Genomic DNA, 14,053 nt, shown 5'->3' with positions numbered 1-14,053 from the left:
TTTGTTATGAATTTGTGCTTTTATGGGTACCCAGGTACCCAAATAAAGTCTATGAACTGACTGAACTGACAAGAGTAATGTGCAATTACTGTATTTATTCCGATTATTATGCAATATTAAAACTTCACCCAGGCCTATGTAGGTGTAGGAGAGGTGTGGTGCCGCGGCCAGGGTGACTGACGCTGGAATGTGGGGATCACGGTTCGATCCCCGGTGCCTGTGGCAGATTAGCCCAGCACCATGTGGCTCTGGGCAATAGCTTGCTTAATCTTCCTGGTGGCCCCCAGCACCTGGAGACCCTTACGGGTGATTGTTCGCGCTTTACAAATGTGGATTATTATGTATAACATACAAAACAAATAAAGAACATCCATTTTTATCATCAGAGAAGTGATGCAGAGAAGGCCACCATTGATTTTTTTCATCCATAATCCCTCCAAAGGAATATCCTTAACTGTAGTAAAATTGAGAACGCATGACCAATTAATTGAGTGGGAGAGGTTTGCTAATGATACCACTGCCATTCTTTCTCACATTGGTGAAGAAACGTTCACGATGTGCAGCCTTCTTTCTGTTGTTATTATTACTAACAGGAGCAGGCCCTAGCTTGTGTTCGATGTGCTAACACATGGAAAAGATCTGTAGAAATGTCAAAGGGGACAAGCAGGAGCAGGGAAATAGGAAAAATAAATAGAAATGGAATACAATTGACATTAAGAGACTCAGCATTTACATTTTATTGAGTAGTGAGATTGCCAGTTCGTGCCAAGAGGAAGGACTTGTGAGCATCTAGGCCAAAATGATTAAACTAAACCGACTCCACCTTGTATTGTTCAAAAGAGCATTGATGCAGAATGAGCACATGCACAGGCGTGAATTACTAACAGCTGGAAGGCTACTTTGTAGAGCTCAGTAAGGGAAGATTAGGGTGTGAGATTTGATGTTCTCAGTCAAGCCTTGGCAAATGATTCTCAAGCTGGCATCTGCAGTGGGAAGAATATGCTGTTTTGCTAATCTAATCTTTTGTACCAGGAAGGAGTTGTTACACGTTTAATGTATGCACAACTGTCTTTGTTGCTCATGAACCAAACTTCCAGCTACATTTCCATGACTGAGAGAGCATATAACTAACTGTGCTTAGAATTTTTGTGTCAGACATTGCTAGACCATTGGCTCGGTGTATGTCATTCAGCTGAATAAACTTCATTTTCCAAAAATTATCCTAGTAGTTCCTTTTAAGAACTTGTGTTGACACTGATGCTCACCATTATAGTTCTTGGTCTAGAGTTGGGTTTAGGCATACTCAATGGGATTCGATGCACCCTGCAAATTGACATACTGCTGCTTTTTCTATAGGATTAATTCCCTCTGTTGTTATTGTCTTTTATTGTATTGTACGGAACTGTGTAACTTTTATGGTTTTAATTTTAAAGCCGAATAAAGTATACTTTGATTTGATTTAACAGACCTTCCTCAGGTCCTAGTGAAAAATTACATTTTATGATTTTCTGGATTAAGTGAAGGATTGATGTCTCACTCTCTTAAGCTTTTCCGGGTTCTTTGTTTACTAATGAAATAGCTATCACCTTCTACTTTGGCCTATGGATCTTATACATCTACAACCTGCTGTTCTAAGTTTTGATTTGTGTTCACCAAAGTGGCTTATTTTTGCATCTAAAACTTAAATTGAAGTACTTCCGTTATCCTTTCAACCTCATGGTAATAAAAATACTAAGAAATATCTGGGAGTTTGAATTTCAGGAAAATACTCAGATCCTTACAATCCACTGGTGGCCAGTTATTGTACCATGAAGGGGGGTGCACTGCATCCCCAAATGCAATGCAGTGCACACAACAAAATTTGTTTTATTCATTTATATATTTACTTACCTGTAATCCTCCGTAATCCATAGATTACTATCCCCCACCCTGCCCCTCCCCACGTCACCGCCCAGCAGCTACTCCCACCAACGACCGCTACTGGTATTCCATGGGTGTAATGTGGGTGTACCCTCGCATCCAGCCATGGATTTTGACACATTCCTAGATTTACCATAAGTGGTAGACCTGGGAATGCATCAAAAAGCTATGCCTCCCCATGTTAGGCATAACAAGAAGAAATAACTACATTTTTCCTTGTTTTTTTCTCTTCATGTGTGCTGCATTCTGCTTGCCTTCTTTATTTAAAATATGTTGTGCAAAGTATGCAGTGATTTTTTTTCACTTTATCAAAGGCACCTCTATCTACTTTCCACATGGAGCCATCCAGAAAATAATCTGAACTTTTCTCTCTTTGTTTGAGAGAGTGACTTTCACCTAAATACCAACCCAACAAAATGTAGTAATGAAATGCGAGTTAGCTTATATTCCTTTATGGTAGATTTTCTTTTTGTTGCTTGATGATCATCAGGGACATATTTGGTGATTCCAGTTATGTGAGAATCCCGGTAATATTTTGTAAAATTCTATTTTCCATGCTGGACATTATATTGCATATAGTTGTATAAATTGTTTGGGTAAATTGACATCTCACATATACAGTTATTTTATGAGACGCATTGCGTATTTTAACTTTATCCCCTGATCCCTCTCATGCCCTCCCCCAATCTCTAGTTCTCACTATGCAGTCCCATCCACCACCACCACATTCAGGCACCAAAGTCTGTTCCACTACATGTGTTAACAACTTTCTTTCATCTTCCATTCCAACCGTATTCACCCCGGTTCTTGCTCTGACCCCAGTCCATGTCTTCATCACTGCATTAAGGGATGCGCCTAAGCAGTAGGATAGTAGAGAATCACCCACTAAAGTACCTTTTTCATTCCAACCCAATGGTTTGAGCTGTGATTTTTCCTGCTTCTCATGCTGCTGATACAACAGTTCTGGGGACTGGATCCAGGTATGGTATCTCTGTTTAATAGGTAGTAACCCCAATATAATCTGTTAGAATAAGATTCAATGTGTAATCTCTGAATCACACGGTGTATGTTTTTGCATTTGGTAGAAACTGATGCTTCGAATGCTCAGTGGCATAGCAAGGTGAGGTGGTACCCAGTGCGGTTCATGTCAACCCAACACTTCACATTGAAATATCACCCCCCCACCACATTGAAATTATTAAAAGAAGGGAAAACATTTTTTACCCCCCTCAGTGATGACATCCAGGGCGGCCCGCACCTACTGCACTCACCTTTTCCTACACCACTGCGAATGCTATGGTTACCAATGACAGTTCTCGTCGAATGCACAGGAATCAATTACTGACATATTAACTTTGTCTCTTTTTTGGCAGGTAGACCCAAGCCAGCAGAGGTTCTGGATTCATCATGTATCTGACGCTTGCCGGGAGGCATTGCTCTGGAAGTATGGTGGTATCTACATGGACACAGACGTCATCTCCTTAAAACCAATTGAAATAGAGGACTTCCTGGTGGCAGAATCATTTTCAACGTGCAGCAGTGCAGTGCTTGGCTTCCGACAAAGTCATCCCTTCATCTGGGACTGTATGAAGGACTATGTTCAAAACTATAATGGCAATAACTGGGGACAGCAGGGGCCGCTGCTCTTCACACGCATGGCGGCGAAACTGTGCAACATGCCAGACTTTGCAAGAATAGGTGATGGTATGTGCCAGAACTTTTCCTACCTGCAGCCAAAGCGTTTCTATCCCATTCCATACACTGAGTGGAGAAGATACTATGCGAAATGGGGGAATGCGGATAATATGTTTGACATGTCCTATGGCCTGCATTTCTGGAATTACATGAACACGGATCACATGGAGGTGACGGCAGGGAGCAACACGGTGGCTGAACACATTTTTAAGAATTACTGCCCTTTGACCTATCATAGTTTGCTGAAAACGAAGCCTGGTTGATTAACAGATTGAGGATTGTGAGGAGCGCCAAAGATAATATATTGAATCCATTTTAGGTTTTTGTCTACCTAAGAGTTGTCAATCTGTAATTATTACTCAGGGAAATATGTCCAAACTAGATTATGACTCATAACTAAGTTTCTCATAAGTGCCTAATAAAGGGCATCTTAAATAAATAAAACAAATATATGAAATTGGAACTAGGGTAATAATGAACATACATTCATGCATGTAAGCAAGGATCAAATGGAATACATGGCTAAATTACACACTGGTGCACTGATACCGCCTACCTAACTTGAAAATGTATTGCATTCTAATGTTTTATAATCGTTTATAGGGAAAATCATACTGGCAGTGGGATTTGTAATGAGTTTATCAGACTACTTGAATTTAGCACCCTTTTCTTTTGCTTTGATTACAAACCTTTGATTATAATTTTTCAAACGAAAAAATTGCTGAGCTGACAAGAGAAATGTGTAGTTTACGACAAAATTTGAGGGAGGGGACTAGCACTAGGGGTGGACAGAATTCAGAGTTTGATTCTGCGGAATCATGCGGAATTACTTTAATATTGCACCAGATTTTGTTGAATTCCACAACAGAGCGGAGTGGACATTTGGCGATATTTTTAAACGCAAAATGAACCCTCGCATCCAGATGGATTTTGCACTAAGAAATTAGCGGCAACAAATACCACTGGGTACCCTTGCAATGGTTTGTAATCACTGCAGAGTATTTAAGGGCGTCGGGTGGTATGCAGTGGCTTCTAACTTTAGAAACCACTGCACAATTTTCAATTGCACCTGCGGAGCGGCGGAATTTCAAGTTATCAGTAATTCCGCATTACAAGAATAATGCAGAGTAACGAAAATTCATTTGATTCCACCGGCAGGATTGAACATTTCGCCCAGGCCTAACTAGCACATGCCCATTTCCAGCCTCCCCACACTTCTGAGTTGTGGCAAATCCTCAGACTCATTAATGGCAACACATGTTTAAATAGTATATTATATATGCCACATTATCATATAAATTATATTTGTATGAGGTTTAATAGTGCACTTGTGCCACTTTTGCTAAGGTGCCCTCTTTCTTAATATTGAGTGCCATTGTTGTGCTTTTAATATCTTGGGCCCCCAATGATTAATGCCAGTCAGTCCTGGAGAAAACTGCCTTCAACATCAATCTCTGATGCAGATAGGTTGAAGTGATCAAACGTTATAATTAGAGTCTTAATTCCGGTCACTTTTTTGCAAATTACATTGAAATGTCCGCAGATTAACTCTTAAAATGCTGCAGAACAAAAGCACATCATATTTTGCAGACCCGCAATGATTGTCTCCATTCAGGGCTTTTGTTTGATTTGACATATTTTCGTGCAGGTCTTTGGACATATAAACAAAAAACGGTATGATACCATTCTACATGCCCTGGTTCAGCATGTTTCAATTAATGATCGCAAATATTGCCACAGTTAAAAAACCTATATCCCCGACTCCATTTGCCAAAAGATGGTCATTTTCACATACATCTCAAAGTGTGTGGAATTATTTGAGGAATAATATTGTGCAGCTCACAGACAAGGCAGCATTAAAAGTACTGGAGCCTGATTATTACCTCTCAAGGATGGGAATGGTGATGATTTTATCAAGCATTGGTTTTGGCAAAATCTTTTAGCCATGTTCTACACCAATGTGACTGTTGTTGAGTATGGCTAAACGTTAGTGGCTTGGAGTGTGGTAGAGTGGACAGGAGTGTCAAAGAGGAGAGTAGAATGCAGTAGAGTGGAGTGGTGTGATGTTGAGTGGCATAGAGTAAAGTAGAGCATCGTAGAGTAGAGTGGCGTGGAGTTGAATGCCATATAGTGGAGTGGCATAGAGCCATAGAGTGGCATAGAGTGAGTGGTGTAGAGAGTGGTGGAGAAGTGTGGCTCACTGGTTAGAGGAGGCAGACCTGGAAGCAGAGGTCAGCCTGGGACCAGGGTTCAATTCCCGGCTCTGCGGGGTCTTGAGTCCTAAAATGTCCATGGACTCGACAATTCTCGCTCCGGTGCCTACTGTATTCACGGGTTCACACTCTGCGACTCTGGGCAATAGCTTGCTTAATCTCCACAACGGTCCCTCGCGGCGGGATGCCTGGCTTTCACCTTGCGGATACCCTGCCGGTGTTATCTCACAGGGGAATACCAGGACGGGTTCCCTAAGCAAGCGCTTAGAAACCGCATGGTGATTTGCGCTATATAAATTCCTGTACATTTACATTTACATGTAGAGTGGCATAGAATGGAGTGGCATAGAGTGGACTGGCAAAGAGAAAAGTGTTGTAGAGTAGAGAGGATTAGAGTGGAGTGGATTAGAGAGGGGTGGTGTGAAGTGGATGGAAATATAGTGGATTAGAGTGGGGGGTATTGGGGTGGATTAGAGTGGAGTATATTAGACTGTAGTGAATTAGAGTGGATTGGAGTGGGTTAGGGTGCAGTGGATTAGAGTGGAGTAGATTAGAGTTAATTGGTGTGGAGTGGATTGGAGAGATTCATAGTGGGGTGGATTAGAGCAGTGGGGATTGGGGTGTATTAGAGTGGTTTCAGTTAGTGGATTGGAGTGGATTTCGGTGCAGTAGATTAGAGTGGAATGTATTGGAGTGGAGTGGATTAGAGTGGAGTTGATTGAGGTAGACTAGAGTTGATAGGGGTGGGGTGGATTGGAGTGGACTTGAATGGATTAGAGGGGAGTGGTTTAGAATGGAGTGAATTAGAGTGGATTGGAGTGGAGTGTATTAGAGTCCAGTGGATTAGAGTGGACTGGATTAGTGTGGAGTGGAGAGGAGTGAATTAAAGTGGAGTGGAGTGGATCAGAGTGAAGTGAATTAGATTAGAGTGGATTAGGGTGGAGTGGATTAGAGGGGATTGGAGTAGAGCAGACTGGAGTGGATTAGAGTTGAGTGAATTAAATTGGTTTGGATTAAAGTGGATTGGATTAAATTGGAGTGGTGTGGACAGAAGGACAAAACAAATGCACACATAAGAAGACATCCCTGCTCAATTGCCATCAAGTACAAACCTCCTGGAACTCTGCCTCCAAAAACATATGCTAAAGAAAATAAATGTGGCCTCATAAAAGCAGATTTCTGCTCATTTAACACACTCTAATTCCTAGGGCCAGATCCAGTCGAGTTTGCACTATAAAAATATTCGAAAGACTAGAAGAAATAGTACTTCAATCGCAGCACGAGTAGCGGACAGACAAATTAAAAAGAATAATTTGTACTTTGTTCATGTCCCACACAAAGAGCGAAAGTGAATCACAAACTGATGCCTGGGTCACGCTGCTGAATTAAAAGGACGTTAGGAGGAGTGATAATGATGCCGACGAATGGTAATAAATGGAGGGGCTAAAAATCTTTTTTTTTCTAGATACAGTAAGTCACCAAGCAACAGCACCACTTGTGTGCTGACTGCAAGCTTGGCCTACCATACTCTCCCACATCTTCACAAGGGTGTGGAAGAAGCTATTTCTGGCCAATTTTGCCAATAGGTGTTCCAGGGTATTGTTCCACCCTCCACCTCACCCCCTGCTGGCAATGGGTGGAAGGGGTGCAAAGGTGAGCAAGAAATACTGGCAACAGTTAATTTTTCCAGCTGCAGGCAAGGTTCACCAGCAAGGTTTACTCTTGTGAATGAATGTCTTATCAGGGGGAAAAACTCTGTTTCCGCATCTTTTTAATCAAAAGTGGGTTGCACAAATAAACAGGAGTCTCAAGTGTGGGCCTAATAGGCTCAAGTAGGGCAGAGGGCCAAGATCTCTGCATCACAGCTTTTACATTAAGGACCTATATGAAATAATGTCTTCATCTGCCTACAGATTTCCAATACCCATCCGCACATTCACCCCGAAATCAAGACCACACACTCACAATACATCCTTACAAAACATCTTCAAACTACCAAGCACAACTTATTAACATGTGCTCTGAAGTACTCCTTGATGCAGATATCACAGAGCTCATCACCTTTCAGGCACTCTTCATTATAGATATATGGCCCATCCCCTCCTATTTTCACCTGATACATGTGTGTTTTTCCACCAGTTACCAAATACAGCATGCAAACCATGAGGCTAAGAAGGAAGGAGGCATCACTGTCACCCAGAAGCCCTTTTGGTGTTGCACCAAGGGCAAGCAAGCAGCACTCAACTCCATGAAGCTCCACACATGCCACATCCGAACACAGTATGCTTCTTCCACCTTGTCTACAGGCCTCCGAAACAAAATAATAAGTGGATTTTCAACACTCCTCACCTCCTTGTCAATGCTACATGCCCACATCCCCGTCATTGATTATTTCCAGTGCGCAGACAACTCAAGTATGAAAAAACAAGAGACCCCTCCTGCAGCATATTCCACATGATACAGCATGTCAACCTACCAACCCACTCACAAGGCAACATCTTTGACCTCACCTTCAAAACATCACCAACAATCTAAAAGCAAGCCTTCTGTATCTCTGGCCTGGAGCGACCACATTGCCATCCCCCTTACCTGGCTCAGCTTCCTACAAATACAACAAGGTCAACTGAAAAGAGAACAACAAAACTTCAGTTGTTCCAAAGGCTTTTCCATCAACAACCTAAAATTTGAAGTCATCTCTTGCCCTGCCACCCCAAGTTCTCACATCAGCACACTTATAATTACTAAAGCAACAAGGAAACAGCCAGCCTGTACAAAAACTCCCTGTTTTTTGTGATGCACCTCCCTCCTTGTATCTCCTCCCCAATAGTTTAGACCTAACACAGAGCCTTATGCTTGCATCATGTGCAACTCTGCTACCCCTACCTTTCCTCTAGGGGCTTTTAGAATAACCAAAAATACACTTGGGACAACTGGAGGTTCCACCAACTTACAAGAGAGTCCTTATAAAAGTACGTGTACGAATGTCCGCCCAGTATTAATAAATCAAAAACATTCTTTATTCTTCTTTACAATGATGACAAGTGTACAGCAAACGGCGGCAACAGCTGTTGTGACTATTTGCTGTACACTTGTCAACATTGTAAATAAGAATAAAGAATTGTTTTGATTTCTCAATACTGCACGGACATTCGTATATGTCGTTTCATATGGACTGTCTTGTAAGGTGGTGCAACCTGCAATTGTTACAAATACACTTATAATTAGTTTCAACATATCTCTGGAAAATTCTGTGAACTCTCGCACTCCAACTAAAGTGCATGCTGGCCTCTACAGTACCTTGGTTCTCCAAAGTCCTCACAGACAAGAAATGCTCCATCCACAGACAAAATAGGAAATGGAAGAAAAAAATAACTCCCAGGACACCCAAAAAACTTCCTGCTATTTATCAAATAAACATGCATGAAGTAGTCCAAACCTGGTTCAATAAAGTTAAGCTTGACAGATGCATTCTCAAACTTTCATCCCATGCCAGGACATTTGTATTTTCTCTAGACACAAGCCTCCCCCTTGAGGAAGACCACCAAGAAATTCAAAATTACCTAGTACCAACTCTCTCTAAAGAGAATACGAAACCATTCCAAACAGAATGTCTTCATGACAGCCACTCAAGCCCTGGAACATGTACTTCTGGATGGTGGGGCAATTCTCTCTTCTATGGCCTCCAACACACCCTACTGACCCGATTTAAAGACGTTATGCACACCACAGCATGCTTCATAAAGGGCCTATAGGAATATGGCCATATCACAACTACCTCGATGGAACTTCACTGACCCACCTTGCTAGCATGCATTGTCTGCAAAACCATCTCCTTTTTCCATAAAGGTATCTTGAAAGGCATTACTTCCTAACTAGCTGACAAGCACGTCATCTCCTTTGACTCCTGGCACACATACATCCAGGAAGCTATTAGATGGGGAATTGATAAACAAAAAAACACAAGGCATTAGGCCTTCCCCATCTATGCTTATATTAAAAAGGACTGCCCCAATCCTGTTCCACTGTATAAAAACACTTACGGTACACCTCTTTAAATAACGCTGCATCATGATGTAATAGCATTCCACTTTTGGTCTTCAAACTGGCTATCCCTCAAATCAAATGTTGAATGTAGATTTACTGTTAACTTTCTACATTACCAGTCCTGTGATATTAGATTATTTCCTGCATGTCATCAAGCAATGACAAACATAGTCATAACCTATGATTTACCCAATTCTGTCCACTAAAATGTATTCAAAAATCCTATCCAATTGCATGCATAATGCTTAGAATACAATGTGAACTTTGCCTGAATCTAAAAATGTATTTATTTTTATATTACCATTTTAAATTTCTTACATATAATTAAAACACAATTTTAGAGTCAGAATTCTAATCTCAATATTAACTTATATTTATTGAATTAGCTATGTCAAATTATTAAACAAAACTTCAGATGTTCTAAAGGCTTGTCTATCAACAACCTAAAATGTGTAGTCATCTTTGCCCTGCCACCCCAATGACTCACATCAACACACTTATAAATGGCTTCAACACATCTTTAGCATATGTTGCATGAAATAGTTTATATATTTATGTGTTTAATTACCAAAACATCCTAATACATGTATTTTAATGGTTTCATCATAATTCTGGTTACAATAAGCAGTACATCAAACCAGGAAGAACTAAGTGGCCAATGACTTTAATCTTGTGATTGTAAACAAGGTTGTGGATATATCTGAATAGAAAAATGGTGAGTACAGTTAAGACCAATGTGCTGAATAAAAATGTAGACTATAATAATTGCTAAAATCTGGGGAAACTAACATATGGATCTAACAGGAAAAGAGGTAAGTGAATGTATAATCCAGAAAATATATGAGAGCTGATAATCGAGAGTGATGAGTGAGTTGATCTAAATGATCAGCGGTTCGGAAGGGGAAGGACAGTCTTAGCAGGAGAATTTGGCTGTAGAGGGAATGCTGTCTCTGGAAGGGAATTCAGCATGCAGGGAATTAGGTGTGCTGAGCCAAAAGGTCACTTGCCATTGCATTGTTCTATTACAGGAGGTGTATTGGGGGGGTGGGGGGGGGTATGGGACAAGAAGGGGAAATAGAATCATAGAAGTGGCGTGAAACTCACAGAGATATGTCTATTTAACTATATGTGTAGTGTAGACAAAAGCTTTTCCCAACTATTGGCTATCACATGTCTGCATATATGCCCTTGGCTTCTTCCGTGTTTAGGCTACAGCCTCTGCCCCTGATCACAGAGTAACGCTAGGCTCTCCTAGAGGGAGATTTTGGACTTTTCCAGGTAGTGTATAGTGATAGGGCATATTTGCAAAAACTAATGCTAGATTAAGGAAGTAGGCAGCTGTCTTGGCCATCTTTGGTCGTTTATAAAGGTCTAAGATACGCCCTTCCAAGAGTTCACCCTCGGTAAGCCAGTATTATTCTCCAGTTTTTGTAACACCTCGTTCCTATAGTGTCTCAGCCAAGGGCAGCCCCAAGGTATGTCCTTAAGGTCTGCAGTTGAGACATTACACCTAACACAGGAGTCCCATGGGCTGGGGAAAATCCTACTAATTTGTTGGTGAGAAAGGTAGGCTCTGCGTAATATATATAATTGAATTAACTTTCATCAGTCATTTCAAGGGTATTTTTGTGGATATATCAGCATTCTTGTCTATTCTTTGTCACGTTGGACCCTACCAATTTCATTTTCTCAGGTGTCCCTGACAGTTTGAATTAACATCTTTTTATGGGCAATGAAAGCCTTAGCTAGCCAACTTACGCGCCTTGAGCCATTTCCCATAGTATATTGGATATGCATGAGAGCATGGGTAAGGGGCACAGAGTCTACTACTTCTCAGGTCACTGTCCGGGCATGTATTAAGAGACTGCAGATTTTAAATAGACCCTCTTGAAGATGGCATGGGTCTACCAGGGCAGACAATGAAAGAAACTGTCCGAAAAATCTTCAACTTTATACTGACACTTAATACTTTGCTAAATGTTTAATGACATTGAGCTAGCTGTTCGTTTTGGCACGGCTCACTATTTTGAGCACCTAAACACCATTTATATTATGATGCAACATTGGAAACTCGTTTTAACTCAACAATAAAACATTATTTCATTTGATTGATACATTTCATATTTTTTCTATAATGGACAGTCCTGGTAATAATTCTCAGAGACTTCTAGTTGCTCCACTTCGAAGCCAAAATAAACAAAATGGCTTGCACAGAACAAAGCCTCTAGCCTCAGTCTGCCCAGGTACTTCAATAATAAAATCAAAGAGGCAGTGATTCAGATTCAGATTCAAAGAACTTTATTTGGTTAAAAGCAAATAACCATAAAAGTAACACACATATAAAAACACATTACAGTAATTACAGCTCATAATTGAGAGTTCCATGAGGGAGATCAATAGACAAAAATTTAAACCATTTCAGTTGCCATTTGTTTCCGTAATTTAAAAACACTTTTAAAAAAATTTAAAACCACAGTTACAGTTAAAACCGTATCCATTCTCTGGACTTCTAAGAAAGCTGGGCGGCCTCTGGTTAAATTCATTTCTTTTAAAAAAGGGACTATAATTTTTCTGCGAGAGGCACTATAAAATCTGCAAAAGAAAAGGATGTGGATATCCGATTGTTGTGACATGCCATCACACAAGCAAGTAGGCAATGTACGCTTCCATGAGTTCATGCTAGGAAAAGACACCAATCTAAAAAATATACAGAATCTAAAGCGAGTTAAAAGAAAACGGTCATAGTTTGTCATGGGCAGGGATAAATATGGCTGTACAGACTTAGTCTCACAAAGAGTAAGGAGGTGGGAATGTACTGAATGTTTCAGAGTTTCAGCTCTCTTCCTCTTATCCTCAAGATGGTCTAGGCAGAGGGTTTTTAGCATACTCCTAGAAATGCTATCCATTGAAGATGGGTCCGAATAGTAAGAATAGCATCCAATCTCAGTCAGGAAACACTTTACATATCCCAGCCATTCTGCTCTATCCACGTGATCCAAACTGAGGGTATCCTGTAATAGGGCCCGATTCATAACGCATTCATTTGTGGTCCATACCCTATGCCACAGAAGGATAGGTTGAATTTTGATAATGTCTGTTATGTAGGATTGACCAAGTTCAGCGTGACAGTTAAATGTGGCAGCGAAGGCTCATCCCAGAGAAGACAAAATACTCTTGACAAGGCCCTCTCATGCCAAACTACCAGAATCTGTATTCACCTGCCTCTAAAACCGTCGACTCAATTATGACTTGAATGTACTGTACAAAGTAGTGCATGTGTTAAATGGAATTAGATTTTTAATTCCATAGCATATCCTAATACATAGTCAGTAGAATAGTGTATTGTGAAATACAAAGTCAGCAATTCAGGATTTGTTGCAAATAATTCCACTTTGACTCAAGTAAGGTATTTTATCAACCATGGCTTCTTGAATTTATCTACAGTAGAGCTAGTTTTGCTCATCTGAATTATTACCACCATGTTATTGAATTCGAAGTTATATTAAGTCAGAATTCAGATAAGTTTTTCTGCAATGACTGCAGTATTTGTAAAGGTACTTTTGTTACGAGATAAAGAGGGAGAGTGCATTTGCCTAATAATTAGAAGACTCGCTGATTGTCATTGGACAAATGGGTGCAATTTAAAATGTTGTGTCTGTCCCAATAAGAGGTAGCTCTTTTTTTTTTTTTTTTTTTTTTTGAAATATATTTTTATTGCAGGAATCAGTAAACTGTTACAAATATGACCAGTATCCAAAATACACTGAAATCAATCGACTGCCTCCCGTCCACCCCCCGCAGCACGTTTTTACACATTATCATCCAGCCCATAGTTCAAAAGTAGGGCGATAAAATCCAGTGGGGGTTCAGCAGGAGCGAAAGGCTGGTCCGGATAATCCACCGTCCGTCATCTGCTTTTCTAAACAAGCCCCCAAACCCAAAAGAAAGTCCCACCCACAAAACACTAACTTGCAAAGAAATCCCTCCCCCACCCAACTCCGCCATCAGTGTATGGTAGCAACCGCAATAGGATTCGTGAGAGGACCCAAGATGAGCGTATCAGTAACAGAAAACACCATCGCCTATCGGGACTCAGGGCGCGCTTCCATCTCACTATCAGAGTCGCTGGGGGCGCAATAGTCTCTGAGGGCCTGCACCAGTGTCTCCCATTCCAGCGCTGT

The 14,053-nt window shown here is 40.8% G+C and overlaps 1 protein-coding gene across 6 annotated transcripts in view; it reads left to right on the top strand.

The window, feature by feature from the left end:
• LOC147683518 (alpha-1,4-N-acetylglucosaminyltransferase-like) overlaps nucleotides 1-14,053 on the top strand; it is a 717,934-nt gene that overhangs the window by 695,089 nt on the left and 8,792 nt on the right. For all 6 annotated transcript variants that reach the window (XM_086943927.1, XM_086943924.1, XM_086943928.1 and 3 more), the window contains one exon: nucleotides 3,294-13,542. In XM_086943927.1, coding sequence (XP_086800053.1) covers nucleotides 3,294-3,878 — 585 coding nt within the window. In that variant the 3' untranslated portion in view covers nucleotides 3,879-13,542. The remainder of the gene's footprint in view (nucleotides 1-3,293; nucleotides 13,543-14,053) is intronic.

The sequence above is a fragment of the Lissotriton vulgaris genome, chromosome 11 (genome assembly GCF_964263255.1).
Source record: "Lissotriton vulgaris chromosome 11, aLisVul1.2, whole genome shotgun sequence".
NCBI classification, from domain to species: domain Eukaryota; kingdom Metazoa; phylum Chordata; class Amphibia; order Caudata; family Salamandridae; genus Lissotriton; species Lissotriton vulgaris.
This window is presented reverse-complemented; position numbering and strand designations above follow the sequence as displayed.